Source organism: Silene latifolia, chromosome 8 (genome assembly GCF_048544455.1).
Source record: "Silene latifolia isolate original U9 population chromosome 8, ASM4854445v1, whole genome shotgun sequence".
NCBI classification, from domain to species: Eukaryota; Viridiplantae; Streptophyta; class Magnoliopsida; order Caryophyllales; family Caryophyllaceae; genus Silene; species Silene latifolia.
In genome coordinates, this window is record NC_133533.1 from 5,395,410 (window position 1) to 5,412,898 (window position 17,489).

General features: G+C 39.6%; 1 protein-coding gene across 1 annotated transcript; it reads left to right on the plus strand.

The window, feature by feature from the left end:
* Nucleotides 1-3,199: 3,199 nt before the first annotated feature.
* On the plus strand, nucleotides 3,200-8,032 carry LOC141596130 (F-box protein CPR1-like). The gene is made up of 3 exons (XM_074416190.1): nucleotides 3,200-4,483; nucleotides 5,976-6,038; nucleotides 7,782-8,032. The coding sequence occupies exons 1-2, from the start codon at nucleotides 3,267-3,269 to the stop codon at nucleotides 6,022-6,024; spliced, it is 1,266 nt and encodes a 421-aa protein (XP_074272291.1). The 5' UTR covers nucleotides 3,200-3,266; the 3' UTR covers nucleotides 6,025-6,038; nucleotides 7,782-8,032.
* The last annotated feature ends 9,457 nt before the right edge of the window (nucleotides 8,033-17,489 follow it).

Consider the following 17,489-nt stretch of genomic DNA (forward strand, 5'->3'; position numbering starts at 1 on the left):
CTCGTAGTTTACATTTGCTTTTAAATCGGTTTTAATGTAAACACATCTAAATGCGAGCTAGAGAGGCCTACGTGCATTCTCTATCGCACTAAACATGCCTCGAAATTAGAGCATTGAAATTATTTTAAATACTACAAGGGCTCAAAATCAACAACAGTAACAATGACATCTTTCGTTCTCCGACTTTCTTGCTCGAATTTTTGGTCATGTTATTTTGGTTCATCGTTTCCCTTTCAAGAGCTTCTAGCTTCATGGTTAAGGTATATGTACAACAATGCATCCATGATGATTGCACAATTATTCGCCAGCAAAGTTTACCAAATTTTACCGTAAATCTTACATTTGGGTACCTAAGAAAGATGTTCCTATACTACAATTGGCATTGGACTCATATGGTCCAATGCACTTATACTACTAATATCATAAGCTAAAACGAAAAAGTAACTACATCGGTTAATAAACACATGTTGATGGTGTACGGCTGACCGAACACGAAATCTAACATCATCATCCTCAACCTTCTTGAAGGGACGAACTGAACTGGTCAAATCATAGACCAAAACATCACTCATCTGGAAAGTCACAGTTTCGGAGAAATACCTGCTACAAGACCCAAAAGAGTGTCTCGGAGATTCATCTCCTTGGCTATGATACACATCATCTGGAACCCAACGAGGCCCTTGATCCAGTGAGAGAGAGCCAAGTGCACTTACGCCACACAGACGTAGGAAGGGGAAGAAGAAAACAGACCCGAAAAATCTGCCTCTAAAGGAGAAAAGACTCCTACACTTTGGGACACCATCCCTATGGATCAAAAACTCGTCTCCCAGAAAAACGAGCACGTAACTAGCTGACAAATTATAACACCCCTTAAACAGCCCCTGACCAAAACGAAAATCACCTTTAACGACAGAACAAAGATGGCCACAATATTAACCAGATGTAAAGTTACGATCGTCATTATTAACCCGACAAAGGCGAGGGGACAGGACACCCCAAACCTCTCTGGTGAAAAAGGAAAAGTAAACCTTGGAGAAGTTACTATTTGGTTTAAAAATAAAAACAAAATAAAAAGGACAGACATTTTACTTAAACGACAAAATCCATCACTTTGAAGAGACATGAGACGAGAGCAAGTGGCAGGACAAGTGGGGAGGAGCTATGAGAGGTTTCTTTGAAGAGACCGTGAAGCTCTTTAGTACACGAGTGTACAATGTTATGTTAGTCTATACCACTCCCGTAGTCCGTACAAGTTTACAACTAATGAAAAGACTCTTTACGTGATTTACAAGATATATCTAGATTTTGTTTAACGTACACTCCATAAGGCTGTGTTTATCCACAGACTCATCTTCAGACTTCAGACTCTGCCACATCAGCTTTCCACTAACTTTTTATTCTTCAGACTCAGACTCAGACACTCTCAGACTCACTTAAAATATACACTTTATCCTCATACTCATTTCAGACTTTGTCACCTCAACTTTCCACACAATCTACAATATATATATATATATATATATATATATATATATATATATAATAAAAAAGATCTACAATTTAATATTAATAAAGATGTACAATATAATTTTAATAAAAAAAAAACCATTTGTTACCCAGCTCAAGTCAATGCACTACTTTTGTTACCCAACTCAACTCAATTTTTGTTATCCAGCTCAACTCAGCTTTTGTTACACAACTCAACTCAATTTTTGTTACCCAACTCAACTCAATAAGATGGGCTTTTTCTCAATTTTTGTTTTTCAACTCAACTCAACTCAACTTATTGAGCAAAACAATACATAATCTACAATAAAAAACGCAAATTCTCCCGTCTGAAATAAGACGGACAAAATGTTGTCATTTTACGATAAAATGTTAGCTTCATAAAATATTTTGTCACTAAATGGTTACATTCTTTTAAAAAATGGTGACATTTAATCCGTCTTATTTTAGAGCGTCTGAAGCAAGACGGACTATATTAATAAAATCTACAACTTATATTAATAAAATAATACATCATTACTATTCATCCGTCTGAAGAAGCGTCTTGGAAATCCAAGACTGATGTTAAGACTCTCACCCAAGACTCCCCACTTTATCCCTAAGACGCACAAAAAAGCTGCAAATCTGAAGCTCAGACTTTCCCTCATACTCTTGCTCATACCGCGTTAAACTTAGTCTAAATAAAGGACTTCAAATCTAATTACCTAGAGTCCTAGACTAAAAGCTTTAGTATGGGTCATGTCAATTCGAGTCGGTTATTTCGGGTCTGTCATACACTTTCGGATCAGGTTAGATCGGATTAGGTAATTTCGAGTTCCAAATCAATTGTGGATAACCTGTTGTCGTGTCACTTCGGATCGGCTCACTTTTGAGTATGGGTCATTTTGGCTTGGGTCTAGACCTGGCGAAATTGACCCGACCTGAATAACCCAACTCGTACAGCTGTACCCGACACCCGAACTCAACCTGAGCTTGTCTCGAACTTAAATTCACCCGAGCCAATATAACCTGATCCGAATATTTATTGTTGTACGCTGATATTATCTATAAATAACTTGATAATAGTTGCCCCGAAAATGACCCAACCCAAAATAACCCGGCACGAAGTATGCAAATCCGAAATCGACTTAATCCAATTGACCCATTTGCCAGGTCTAGTCGGGACTGCCCGAAACGTTTTCAAAAAAATTATTAACCGAGACAAAAAGAGTACACATTTGAGTAACTTATATACATAACTCTTAAACTACGAAACAAACGAATTTAGTTAAATTAGATCGAACTGAACTGAATCGAACCGAACCGAGTCCAATAGAAGACATCCCCTTATACTAAAAGAATAAGAAATCTCTCAAGTTTTCCCGCCTAAATGACTTTGGCTATAATTGGGCTTTCATTATATCATATCTATAATTGAGCTTTTATTATATCATATTTGTAATTACAATAAAACAAATGAGGTGAAAATAGGGAAATGGAGGGAGTATTATTTTTATAACTGGAATATACTCAACTTTTCCTTTTCCACCGATTAATACAAAACCTTAATAATAATAAATTTTACAATTAAAATTTAAAATTGAGTTAAATAACAATTATATAATTGTTATTTTCTTTAATATGTCTATCTAAAAAACCGCGCATTCGCGCGAGATCGACACTAGTACCATATTACCACACGTCCACACTACACACTACACACTACACACACTGCACACTCCAAGTCACCAAGTAACTTGCATAGGGCGGCAAAATCATAAATGAGCTTTCGATCAAGCACAACAATGGCGGAAAAAACACTCCCCTTCGATATAATCACAGAAATCCTCTCAAGATTACCAGTTAAACCCTTAACACGCTTCAAATCCGTCTCAAAATCATGGAATTCCCTAATCAATTCCCCCATTTTCATCAAACTTCACTTTTCCAAAACCCTAATTTCCGACAATTACCCTAATATGATAATCTCCAGCTTCTCCACTTCCATCTCCAATTCCCCCATTTCCCCCATTTTCCGATTCAAGGAGCTCCACCACCCTCTACTCCACTTCCCCGATTACCTCTCCGTAGATATTCTTGGTTCTTGCAACGGCGTCGTTTGCATTTCCTCTATCGATGGAAAGTACACTTGCTTCTACAATCCTACTATCGGAACGCATCGTTTAATCCCTGTTCAACCCTCTCGATTTCCAAACCCTAATCTTGAAACAATTTTTGGGTTCCAACCCGAAGAACGTTTGTTTCAGGGTTTTGGTTACGATAGTGTCAATGATGATTATAAATTGTTGCGAATTATCGAGTTTTATAGAAATTACTCTTTTGTTAGTACTGAGGTTTTCTTGTTTAGTTTGAAGAATAATTCTTGGAAATTTGTTGATGTTGTAGGCAATGTGTATTTGAATGGTCGCGGTCTTCAGGAATGCAACGGAACCCTTTTTAATGAGTGTTTGTATTTTGCTGTACAACATGGGGAGTTTAAGCCTTTTCTTAGGTGTTTTAATCTTCGAACCGAGACTTTCTCTGTTATGGACCTTCCTAAGGCTGATGACAATTTCACTAGGTTTTGCGTTGGGATGGGACCGGTAGGCGGGTGTCTTAGTTTGATTTTGAATTATCAGAATACGGATCCTGGTGGATTGCATGGTTTTAGATTGATGTGTGCTGATTTGTGGACTATGAAGGAGGAGGCTTGGGTTAAGTTGTTTAGTATTAGTGATATGTCGAGAATTGGGGCTACCTTAGGTATTATTCCGATTGTTTACTCGAAAGATAGGCAAAAGATTTTGCTCGAGTTGGATGGGTGGGGATTTGGTTGGTATGATTGGGAGAAGAGAAGTATTGTGAGGGTTTTATGTCATGGATTGCCTCCGGATAATACTCCGTTTGTTACTTGGCCTTATGTGGAAAGCCTTGTTTCGTTTGGGAACTGTGATTATAATTCAAAGCGGAAAACTACCGTTCCAAAGAAGAAGAAAAAGTATGGTTTTTTACTGGCTTTTTTAAATGGGTTGTTGCCTCTTATTGTGATCTTATGCATGTTGTTGCTTAACAGGATTTTCTGATGTTAATGTATGATGACGATAAGTTCACTGGCAGAAATTTAGTGTATTTGTCTTATGTTTGTTCATGATAGTTTAGCGTGTGTTCTGATCTGGATGGATCGATTGTTTGTAGAGAAGCAAGCTTTTAGCCTAATAGGATGTTCATAGTGTGATGGCTAAAGTTCATGTGTTGGATCACTTGAATGTATAGTACATGATGTCGGTGTAGGAATGAAGCTATGCATTCCTGCGTTTTTGCAAAACGTGATTTTTGTGTAATATTTTATGATGCAGGTTGTTCAGGTATTGATGTTGCATTTTCTTGTACGATATTTTGCTTATACTCCGTACCCCTTAGTGTTTTACTTAATTGGATTTCTGATGTTAATGCATGATGACGATAAGTTCACTGGCGGAAATTTAGTGTATTTGTCTTATGTTTGTTCATGTAACTAATTTAGTTAGTCAGGGAGGTTCAGTATGATAGTTTAGCGTGTGTTCTGATCTGGATGAATCGATTGTTTGTAGAGAAGCAAGCTTTTAGCCTGATAGGATGTTCATAGTGTGATGGCTAAAGTTCATGTGTTGGATCACTTGAATGTATGTACATGATGTCGGTGTAGGAATGAAGCTATGCATTCCTGCCTTTCTGCAAAACCTGTGATTTGTGTGTAATATTTTATGATGTAGGTTGTTCAAGTATTGATGTTGCATTTTCTTGTACGATATTTTGCTTATACTCCTAACTTGTATGATCACATGAGGATATTTTGAATCTTCTTATGGACGATGGCATGATGTTGTTTATGTCCTATTGTGTTGTTGTAGCTCGTAATTGATGTGATTGTGATAATATTTTGCACGTCATGCTTAGATAAGATGTTTTTTTTCGTTTGGCTTGCCTGCATATCTGCAATGTTACGTCGCCTTAGATACAAGTTTCGGACATGACACAGTGTCAGTGACACCTATTTTTGGAAGAAACATCGTGATACTTAATACTCCCGTTATCTCATTGTATAGTTTACACTTGCACTTTCTTTTTAAGCACTCTCACCATAAATTTCACTCGTTACTTATTTCTTTTTCAGGTAAATTTGTAGACATTTCTCCTAATGCAAACATGATATTAGAAGAAATGACTCCTTTTTGTACTTATTTTTCTCAGAAATGTTCCTCATTTCTCTTGTTTCTCGGAAATGTTACTCATTTTTCTTATTTCTCCCCTCGAATCTGTCTATTCTCACAGAACCATCTACTTGTAGACATCTCTCGTTAACTCATCCTGATTCTTTCATGTTTAATCTTTTTACCACTTAGTTGTTTCAAAACTAAGTGCTGAATTCCCATGATTTTCTATGTTGGAGAGGCAGTTTTATTCATACTAGCTTCCCAACCGCTTTAACCTTTCCTTTTCTTCTTTGATAGGAATGATGTGGACCGTTTCCTGTCGTCTGGATTCAAGCTGAAGCTATGAGCCTATGACCACTAGTAAGTTTCTATTATTTCTACCCGGTAATCATGGATTTTACTTTCTTTGATCTATATTTCTTTTCCCGTTACTCTACTTTGGGTTTCCCTTTTCCTTCTGTTATTATGTCTTGGTGTTTGCCAAGGAGTAGACGTTTTTTGGATACGTTACATTTGTCCTCCTTTTTGGATTATTTGTTTAAAAAAAAACCATCACATATTCCCATTATGCTCTTTTTTGGTTCGATTCTTACTCGCGACATAGTGTGCTCATTTGCTTCCCTTTTCTTCCTTTGGTCTTGTAATTTCTCAAGTATTGGTGTAGTACTGCCTCTAAGTAGTCAACAATCATATCTGATCATTGTTTCCTGGACTCTGGAGTCTGAGATCTTTCATGGTGGTCCAGCTGGTCCTTATCCTTATATATGGAGTATTAAACTGGATTGGTGAGACAAAGTGAGACTATGCTAATATTGCTTATTCAATAATAATTTATTGTCATATACGACCCGAATCTCTCGTTCATGAATTAGTAATCGTTCCCAAACTACCCTCAAAAGATATTTAATTATAGGATCAATTGTCAAATCGTCTTTTTTATTAAATTTCAAAATTTGTAAGACCTTCATGTTAATCATTTCTTTTTAACTAATTCACCTAATTCAAAAAAAAATTACGTCTCTCACTCCCTAAACACACGTTCCAGCGAAAAAATCAATTTTTCGGCATTGACTATTGGTGACACGTCCAGAAGTTGCGTTTTCTCTCTGAATTTTATCTAACCGGCTTTGTTTCCCCTTTCATTTTCCGTCTTATTAAATAGAAATCTTTTGCTAGTTTTTTAGAACTCCTAAAGATAGCCAGTAACCCTACCCAATATAGTAGGAGGAGAGGTGATGGGTGGTGGGTGAACCGTATCTCACTCCCGGAATCTTTCGCTAAATGTTTTCGAGGGCCTTTGGCTGGGTCGTCAAGACAAGATGCAACCTATGTGCTAGAAAAAAGTAATGGTACTTCATAGAATGAATATTGTTTGTAAAGCCATCTGAGACAAATGATCAAGAAATAACACAACTTATGCATACTCCCCTAGTGGTGATAACGTGGGGAATGTTGACTTCTTCTGTCAAAAAGTGGGTTTGCGGAGTGTTTGACATTGAAAATGGTTTGAATGAAGGAAAATTTGTGAAAAATCGATTAAAAAGATGTGTTTCGCATATGTTGACTTTTTCTGTCAAAAAGGGACTTACTATGGGGTAATGTATTCGTTATTGTTCGCCATAATGATTTTCTTAATACTTAGTCGAGGAGAGGATGAGATAGTGTTTAGAATCGTTTGTGCAACTTGTTCTGTGTAAACACCTCTTAGGTTTCGTATATGTTGCAAATTGTTGATTCTTGCTAGTCCAAAGAAGCGAACATGAGATGACTAGTGAAGGAGGGGGAGACAGGAGTGGATTATGATGTTCTCAAGGGTCAGTCATTGTGCCTGTGAGGCTGTGATAATCTGAAAATCCGTGGTGGTGTTTCTAGCCTTCTATAGGAGATCTACGGAAGGGCTAAATGGTACTATTTGTTTTTCCCCTTTCCTTTTCAGTTAGTCTCCCTCTAGACGGAGGTGTTCGTCTTAACATAAACTCATGTCTTAAACAAGAATTTGTCTTTTAGAAGTGTTTAGTCTTTTTCTACTTGTATTTGTGGGACTTGTTTATGCAAAGTTCATTTAACAGACACTCCTTACTTATTTTGCTATTTCTGATGCAGGGTACATCAGAAGAACGCTGTGACCCAAAGCGGCGTGTATGCTTTTTCTGGGTGGGCTTGAAATGTGTATGCTAGGAGTAAGTTTCAGTCAGGAACCCTTTTTATTTTGTAGTGTTTGCGAGTGTATGGATACTCTGCTCGAGTTTTTGGCGTGGCTGTATGCCTGCAACCCTTGTCGGTTGTAAGTTCTAATCTATGTGACTGAATATATTGTGTTTTGTCAGAATATGGAAATGTATCGGTTGATCGGACTTTGATTGTTCACTAGGGCCGTAACCAATAAGGCAAATAGCTTCACATTATGCATCCGACACGTTATCGAAAGTTAAACTGGGAGGGTTAAATAACAAAGAAAAAAGGCATGGGTTGCTAATTTCCCGATTGAAACAAGACAGACTATATGTCACCATTTTACGATAAAATGTTACTACTATTTTCTGATAAAATATTACCATTATTTTCTGATAAAATGTTACCCGACGGTATAAACACTCTTTTACAGACTCAAACTCTCTCAAAACCCAAAAGCTTAGCATGACCCGACGATACAAAAGATTGTGACGCCCCCGAGTCAAACAAAACAAAGGTAAAGTACTCGTGATTACGTGAGTATCATCCTGAGCTGCTTTCTTCTCCATCATGAAAAGCTTGCCACTGGTCTTCTGTCCACCTCCCTGGACAATACTAGCAGAAGTAGACGGCTTAGCAGCCGACCCCTTGGTTGTTTTTCGTCGCTGGTCTCTGATATGAATTGCCGCCATTGCGGTTAGCCCCACTGTTGTTGTTGTTGTTGTTGTTCTGACCACCCTGATTGTTCCATGATCCGGCCGGCCTGTTACTAGCATAACTATGAGATGGACCCTAAGAGAAACTCCCCTGTGATGGTCTCTGGAAACCCCTGCCCACGACACTAGTACACTCATGTCTTTTGTGGCCCATACCGCCATAGTTAAAGCAAGATATTCCCCAGCTCCTACTACCACCACCTCGGCCACGCCCAAAAGAAGCTCCACCGCTGAACCCCGACCACGATGAGTAAGCCCTCACCTGGTTATGGTTGCCCCTCTTATAACTAGACGGACCACCACCCTCGCTCTCAGTCTTCCTCTTCTCAGAACCTCTCTCCCTATTCTCCTTAGCCATCTTTACCAACCTCTCAGCTCTCCCGGCGCGCTCATATACCTCCTTAACATCAGTAAGGACTCCTACAGGCAGCTTCTCCATGATCTTAGGTGTCAAACCCTTCTCAAACCTCGACGCTAAGTTCTCTTGGCTCAACCCCATATCCTCTGCGTACCTAGACTTCTCATTGAACTTGTGATAGTACTCAGCCATAGACATCTCCGGAGTCATTTTGAAATCATCAAACTCCTCTCTCAGCCTACTACGGACATGCTCAGGTATGAACTCTCGGCGCATGGCTCTCTTGAACTCACTCCAAGGTATAGCTGACAACCCCTGTTTCACATATAGGTCTAAGGCACTCTCCCTAACCTTATCCCACCACTCTCCGGTCAGATCTCTCAAGTAGAACGCAGCTTGTTCCACTCTAAAGTCCCCAGGGCAATTAACCATATTAAGTATATTCTCCATCTCTCTATGCCAATTATCAAGCAAGATTGGCGCATCTGTACCCATGTACTCTTTTGGGTTGAAACGAGCGATGTTGATACTCATCTTAGCAAAATCCACCCCAGCCTCTTTATCCTTCCCAAACTTCTTTAAAGCATCCGTGAGCGCGTCTTGGTGCTCTAACATCTTAACTATCTCATCAATACTCATCATCTTAGCCCTAGCATACAACGCATTTCTCTTTGGCGGCATCTTGGAACTATATAAGAAAAAGGTAAACATAAACACACATCCCACAACTCAAACACGTATATGACGTGTGCAAAACCTACTCGATCGAGTAACACAACCTACTCGATCGAGTTGAGGCCACTCGATCGAGTTGCCCACTTACTCGATCGAGTGCCTCGACTCCACAACCTGACCATAAAGCATCAAAAACCTCACTCGATCGAGCCCACTATCTACTCGATCGAGTTGACCTCGCTCGATCGAGTCCCCCTACCTACTCGATCGAGTGCCCAAAAACAGTACATTGTCCAGAAACGACATACACCCCACTCGATCGAGTCACACCCACTTGATCGAGTCACTCACCTACTCGAAAATAAATTGATTTGGGATTTTTTCTTTTTTAGAGAGGAGGGGAGAATTTTTTAGAGAGAAGGTGTAACTCAATAATTTGGTTCTCATTGTTTTTTTTAGAAAAAAGGGTGAGGTAGAGAAAAAAATGATAAAAAGTTCATGAAAGAGTAAAACTCGAACTTGAAAGAGCAACTACTATATTTATTGTGAGAGGTATTTTAAAAATAAATAAATGATTGGAACGGGGGATTATATCTAGAGTTGTTCATGGGTCGATCCGTCCATTGAACTCGGCCTATCCCGCCCGCTAAATATGCAGGTACGTACAAGACATTTCAATAAAAATACAAAGGTCCGGCCCACTAACCCGTCCCGAACCCGCTAACTCGCTTATCCGTGGACATTTTACTAAATATCGTCGACAATTAACCCGTCCCGTCCCGAACCTGCTATACGTCGTCGACATTTTACTAAATATCGTCGACAATTAACGTAAAATTCCAAGTTTGCCCTCCATATCATGACTCCATATTGGTCTCACCAAAATGCAATTTCCGTCTCAAAACAGAAATGAAATTACCGTCTCACTAAAACACAAGTCACCGTCTCACTAAAATATTTCAAACCAAAAAAAAAAAAGTCGGGTTTTGTAATTAACAACATGAACGGGAACGATTTTAACAACGATTTCAACAATGAAGATAGTAACGAGGTTAGTTTACGATTTAGTTTTGTTAAAAATTTATGTTTTATTATCGTTTGAATCCCGAATTAGGATAGATGCCATGAATGTAGACGGAATTATGATAGAATTTGTGACGGATTTATATGAAAAAGCAATTGAAAAAAAAAAAAAAAAAAAGAAAGGACAAGGAACGGGCGGGCCGAGACGAGGGGGTTCTTCGTCCCCAGCCCACCCGCATTTAAGAAATGGGTCGTCTCTTGTTGGGCTTGGACGAAGGAATCCTTCGTCTGGGCTTGGTCTTGGACGAAGGATCCCTTCGTCTGGGCTTGGTCTTGGACGAAGTTTTCCTTCGTCTGGCCCATTCTCGTTTCCTTTTTTTTTTTTTTTTTTTTTTTTTTTTTTTTTTTTTGTTTCCGACTCGTTTTGTATAAAATAATTAATTTCCGTATTTGTATTAAATTTTTTTATTTTTTATAGTTTCCGACAATTCAAATAATTATAATTAATTTCCGTTATTTCCGACTCGTTGTGTACAAAATAATTAAATGCCGTTTTTGTATTATAAAACAATTGAATTAATTAATTACCGTCTTTATATGAAATTTTTATCTTTAACATTTCCGACTCGTTTTGTAAAAAATAACTTATTACCGTGTTTGTATTAATTTTATATTATTTTATATTTACTTCGACTAGTCCCGTAGCAAATAATTGAATTAATAACTAACTAACTTGTTGAAATGCGTGCGCAGGTGATTAACGATGGAGACGGTGTTGATTACTCAGATCATTTTACGCCAACCAGATTTTTTGCGTCTAGTACTGAAGCGTTTAATTGGGCATATGAGATCGGGCTCCGACTCGGGTTTGGTATAAAAAAATCAAGCAACAAGAAAGTTGGTCGTAACACGAATTTGAGACAACGTTATTTTGTTTGTCGGATGGGTGGAAAAGGTCCCGTAAATAAGGATGCCGATTCTTTAATGAGGGGTAAACACGCTACAGCGTGGTGCAATTGCAAATTTTCAATGAAAGTTGTTGAATTAGAAGAGAATAAGTGGCGGCTTGTGATGAGATCCGGGTTTCATAATCATGGTTTAACGTTGTCTTGTGTGACGGCGATGAGATACTTTCCAAAGTTTGATGACGATGAGTTGGCTTTTATCGATGCCCAAGTTAGAGCTCACGTTAGGACCGCAATTATTAGTGCGGGTTTACATCAGCGAATCCGGAAAAGTCAAGACCTAATCGGCGACAAATCTACAACCGTTCTCAGAAAGTAAGGGTCGAGGAAAGAGATGGGAGAAACCCGGACTGTGAGATGTTAGCACTTGCGGTTCAAAGATAAGTACGTTCATTATTGGGTCATCGATCGGAGACCGATGAGCTAACCCACGTGTTCATGGCTCATCCGAAGCGGTTAAGATGTTTCGATCATACTATTATGTGGTACTGATCGATTCCACGTACAAGACAAATGAATACCGTCTTCCGCTTGTTGAGATGGTTGGAGTCACACCCGTCGGGAAGAGCTTTGTCATCGCGTATGCTCTTGTGACGCATGAGTCGGAGGAGAAATATCTGTGGGTCCTACGGAAACCGAAGGCCCCGCTTTCAATGATGCCGTTCAACCTAATGCTATTGTTACCGATTGCGAGAAAGGTTTGTTGAACGCGATTCCCATTGTTTTTAGGATGCGTCTCACTTGCTATGTCTTTGGCATATATATTCTAACGTGGAGACGAAAGCACTTGATATCACGAGTCAAGATAGTTGGGCTAAGCACGTAACTTTTACCTTGTTTACTGCGGTTGTCGAGGCGGAGACCGAAGATAACTTTAATGTTGCGTGGGGCAAATTGGCAAGGGAATGGGCGGGAGTGGCGGCTTATATTGAGAGGCAATGGTTCCCGCACTTGGAAAAATGGGCCAAGTATAGAACGAACAAGATAACTCATTTTGGCAATACTTCTACATCCCGGGTTGAGTCGGCTCATGCGAATTTGAAGAGATGGTGAATAGCGAAACCGGCGATTGATAGCATCTGGAGTCGGTTTCATTCTTTGATGGAAACGCAACATGTTGAGATCCGACACTCGTTGGAGTTATCTAGATCGAGGCGGTTGACGGGGATTCAGCGATTATTTTCCAGACTTTCTTGCAAAATATCAAAGAATGCCATCACTGAATTGCGTAAAGAATTCGAAAGAGGTGCCAAGATGACGGAAGATGCCTTGACGATCGATTGCGGTTGTGTAAAGGCTACTACACTTGGTTTGTTATGTGCTTGTTCACTTCACCGCATTTCTAGAAACGGATCTCGGGTGCCTGTTGATGTGTTACATGCATTTTGGAGGAAGTTGGAGTACGATGGTTCGGAGGCAATGCCGACTTGTGATGATGATCGGTTGGAGGAGTTATTCGATGAAATTCGGAATGCAGATCCGAGTATGAGATCATCCATGTTCGATGCCCTTTACTCTCAGATACATCCGGATCAGGAGGATGTAAATGAGCCTCGGGTCAACGAGAACCCTAGAGGACGTCCGAGTAGGGGAACTCGTAGAGATCCGTCCGCCGTTGAGCATGCACGGGTTCGTGTTCGAGTAGGTACTCCGTCTTCCCAACGTACTCCGTCTAGTACCCCCCGTTCTACTCCGACGATTCCTGTTACTCCGTCTAGTACTCCCCGTTCTACTCCGTCGGTTCGTTTTACTCCGTATCGAACCCCCCGGTCCACTCAAACGGGCCCCGGTACACCGTCTACCACTGCTACCACGACTACGAGGAGTTTCGGCACAACGTATTGTGCACCTCTTGAGGTCGACTACACCATTGGTGATTTGAGGTATTTTTCTTATCGTGACTTCCTGCCTTCATTTTTTCACGAGTATGTAGAAGCATGGTTTAATCCTTACGGAGACGGTCATTGTGGTTTTCGAGTTATCTCACATCTTTCGTTCGGGGTGACCAATCTCATTTCACGATGGCTAGAACAGATTTACTTAGGGAAATTCGTAGTCCCGATTACCGTGATCATATCTATGGCCCAGGGAGATTTGATACGGAGGTAGCTAGAATTACATTTATGGATCAGACACCGTGTGGCTCGGGTAATTGGATGGACGGTTTCGATCTATATGGTTATGCTACGATGTACAATTGGGTGATATGTTGTATTTCTGCATTTGACGATCGAGAAGGTCAGCGGCATTGGAATGGTTGTTTTACTTATTTGCCTTTACGAGCCCCCCCCGGAGTACGTACCCCATATGGTGTCTTATGGGTATTACATGCGGGAAACCACTATTTGCGGCTCCGGGTACGCCCCTTGTCACCTATGCCTCCATTAGCCCCTTGTTGGGTACATGATGCAAGCGTAGATCATTATAATAGCTTTTGTATCGACATCGATTTCGTATGTGGCGCGATTTTGCGAGTTCATCTTAGCTTTTATTTGTCCGATTATTGTACCTTCTATTTTATTTGTCCGAATATTGTACCTTATATTTTTTATTTATTTAATTTTCCGATTATTGTAGTTTATTATAAATCGCATCCGATTAATTGACTTAAAACGTAATTTAATTAAAACAATCCTTAAAACATAATTTGACATATTTAAATAAAAACATTCATTAAAACGTAATTTAATTAAAACAACCCTAAACCCTAAACCCCAAACCCTAAACCCCAAACCCTAAACCCCAAACCCCAAACCCTAAACCCCAAACCCCAAACCCTAAACCCCAAACCCCAAACCCTAAACCCTAAACCCTTAACCCCAACTTAAAACATAACATAATTAAATAACTACCGAACTTAATTATCTTCCGATGATGAAGATGACGATTCCTCATCTTCTTCATGATCTTGAATCTCAATTTCTTCAGGTTGGGTAGACATATATTGAGTCAATAAATCATTCAAGTAGAGATAAAGAATTCCTTGCCCCAAGACTCTACCAAAGACATAAGTCCGATAGTCTTGGGTAATCAATCACGGTGAGAATGCGCTCAAAATATGTAAAGATATCACTTTTTAACCTACGAAACTCCCACATCTTCTCGTTTAGTACTTCATCAGAAACAACCTCATCTCTAACTCACGGAGTTAGAACATGATCCGGTTTCCTTGTAAAATTATACAAAGGGTACCAATTGGAGGCTCTTCAAGCAGGTGCCATACAGTGTCACTAGGAACCACTGATTCAAGACGCTCAATTAGAATTGGTAAATTTTGAACAATTAAATCGATTCTTATTTGATAAACTCTGATTTTTTCTGCATTTGTGAGAACCATTTTAGGATTGGATGTTGTGAGTGAATAATTAGTATTGTAGTGAGTGAAGATGATTTGGATGTTGTGATTGAAATTGACATAGAATGGCCTATTTATAACCTATTAATTGTAACGGTTATTTTTGAATTACAACGGTAAAATTTGAATTATAACGGTGAAATTTGAATTATAACGGCTATTTTTGAATTATAACGGCTTTTTTGAATTATAACGGTAAAATTTGAATTATAACGGCTATTTTGAATTATAACGGTAAAATTTGAATTATAACGGTGAAATTTGAATTATAACGGCTATTTTTGAATTATAACGGTCACATTTTTCCCTATATAAACATCTACATAATGTTGTAATTTTGCACTCATCTTCAACCTTTTCTATTTTCCAATCATCTTCATCATCTTCCATTTTCTTCTTCAAATCTTTACTTATGTCAACATCATCCTCAATGTGGGGAACCCGACCAATTGAAGGCCTTGATTTTAAGAATCAAATTTGCAACCGTTGTCAAAGAAACGCTATCATACTGATTTCCGGGACAGCTACTAATCCGAAGAAAGCTTTTTTTAAGTGCGTACCTTGCAATCGTTTTGTGTCGTGGTTGACTGAAGATCATTTAACAATAACAAAAAATTTGAATATAGCATGTCAAGATGAAGGTGATGATGCATCAAGTGGAAATGTCATGAAAGAGCAAGTGATAGGTATAAAAAAGGAGATTTCGGAAATGACAAGGATGATGAAGTTTTATTTCAAGTGTATCTTGTATTTGTTTGTTTTCATTATGTTGGCCATTGTCATGAAGTAGTTACTATTTTTAAATGTATGAATTTGCATCGATTGCTATGTATTCAAGAAATTTAAGAAATTTAAGAAATTTTAATTTAAAACCGTCAATTTTTTTGAAATAATAGTAAACTAACATAATCATCCAACATAAATAATGTCTTCAAAAACGTACAAAATAAATGAAAACAAACACAAATTAGTCTCCCACTACTGATTATCCTCTTCCTCGCTATCAGTATAAACACCATCTCGCTTCTACGCTGTTTGAACAACATCACCGGGTGTTTGACGAGGTCCTCGCCGACGTATGATATCCCGACCCTCTCAATCAATGGGTCGACGTTCTTCATCATCTTGCGGAAGAAGGCAAGCTGTTTCTTGTCATCCTTAATTTTTTTCGCCTCGTAAAATCGGAACATTACAAAGACGTGCGTCCGCAAATTGACAAGAACAACTAAAACATTATAAACATTATCGAGGAACAAGAAGAAAATTATATCGATTATTACAACAATCGTAAGTAATATTATTACCTCAAATAGAATATCAAAATCCTCATGTGGCGGGGGGCATCATGGTGGTCGGGATCAATGATGAACGGGTGAGAATTCCCATTAAACCAAGCCTCATACTCTGGCTCCGTCTCACCTGGGAAGCTAAGCGGTCTCGATTTACGAGAAAGCCGAACCACGTGATCCCGCCAAAGAATCCCAAAGATGATCGGTCTCCCCAACCCCAACACTAACCTCGTACCGAAACCCGAAGCAGACGACGCGCCGTCAATCTCATAATGGGATTGGGTATGATCCGCACATACCCAAACCGTCGTAAACACCGATCAGCCGGGTACGGCTCCGCTATGTCCATGAAACGAATACAACCGGTATACAAAGTACGAGGATGATAATCCTCCTGACGCGGCCCGTACGGATCCCACCTAATGGAAGCACAAGTAAGCCCATCCAACAACCTCCGATACTCCAACAATTTCTCCGCATTTTGAGCGAAAGGACCAACGGATCTCCAAGAACACGACCGAGGCTGAGTAGGGTCAATTGCCGAAGGTGGACCGGGTCTGAACATAGGAAAATACTCATAGATCCACGATTGCAACAAGGTCAAGCAACCACCAATAGTCTTCACACCAGCACGTGAAGCTACCCCCAACTGTCGGTACATGAAGGCAAGTACACCGGCTCCCCAAGCGTAGTGGTGTACTTCATCAGTATCATACACTAAAGGAAACAACTGAGGACGTAACCTATCACCTGATTTGTCGACAAAAAGTGTCGACCCCAACACCACAGCCAAAAACCCCTGAGCAAAAACAACATCACAATTAGCTCTCGCCGTTTCACAAACTGCATCTACCAATATACCCCCACTCTTGTAAATAGGGACCTTCTTAGTAGAGTTTAACGGCAACCTCAATCGCTCCGATGAAATCCCAAAGAAGCCACATACATACATAAGGGGATCCGCCAACGTCCCGTCATTACTCTCCACCTTACAACAAGATTACAAAGAACCCGAACGCCTAAGATCTCGCGCAACATCGTGAAGGAGTATGGACATCTCCCCAAAAGGCATGTGAAAACTGTTGGTGTCGGGTTGCCATCTCTCAACAAAGGCAGAAATAAGGGGCATGTTATAATTCTCGGCCATGGAATCTAATAGGTGAGAAAGACCGATCAGTCATAAATAGTCTTAACGGCGGAGGGAGTGGCCAACTACTCAACAACCTCGTCTTACCAAACCGGTGGTAACCCGTCAAAA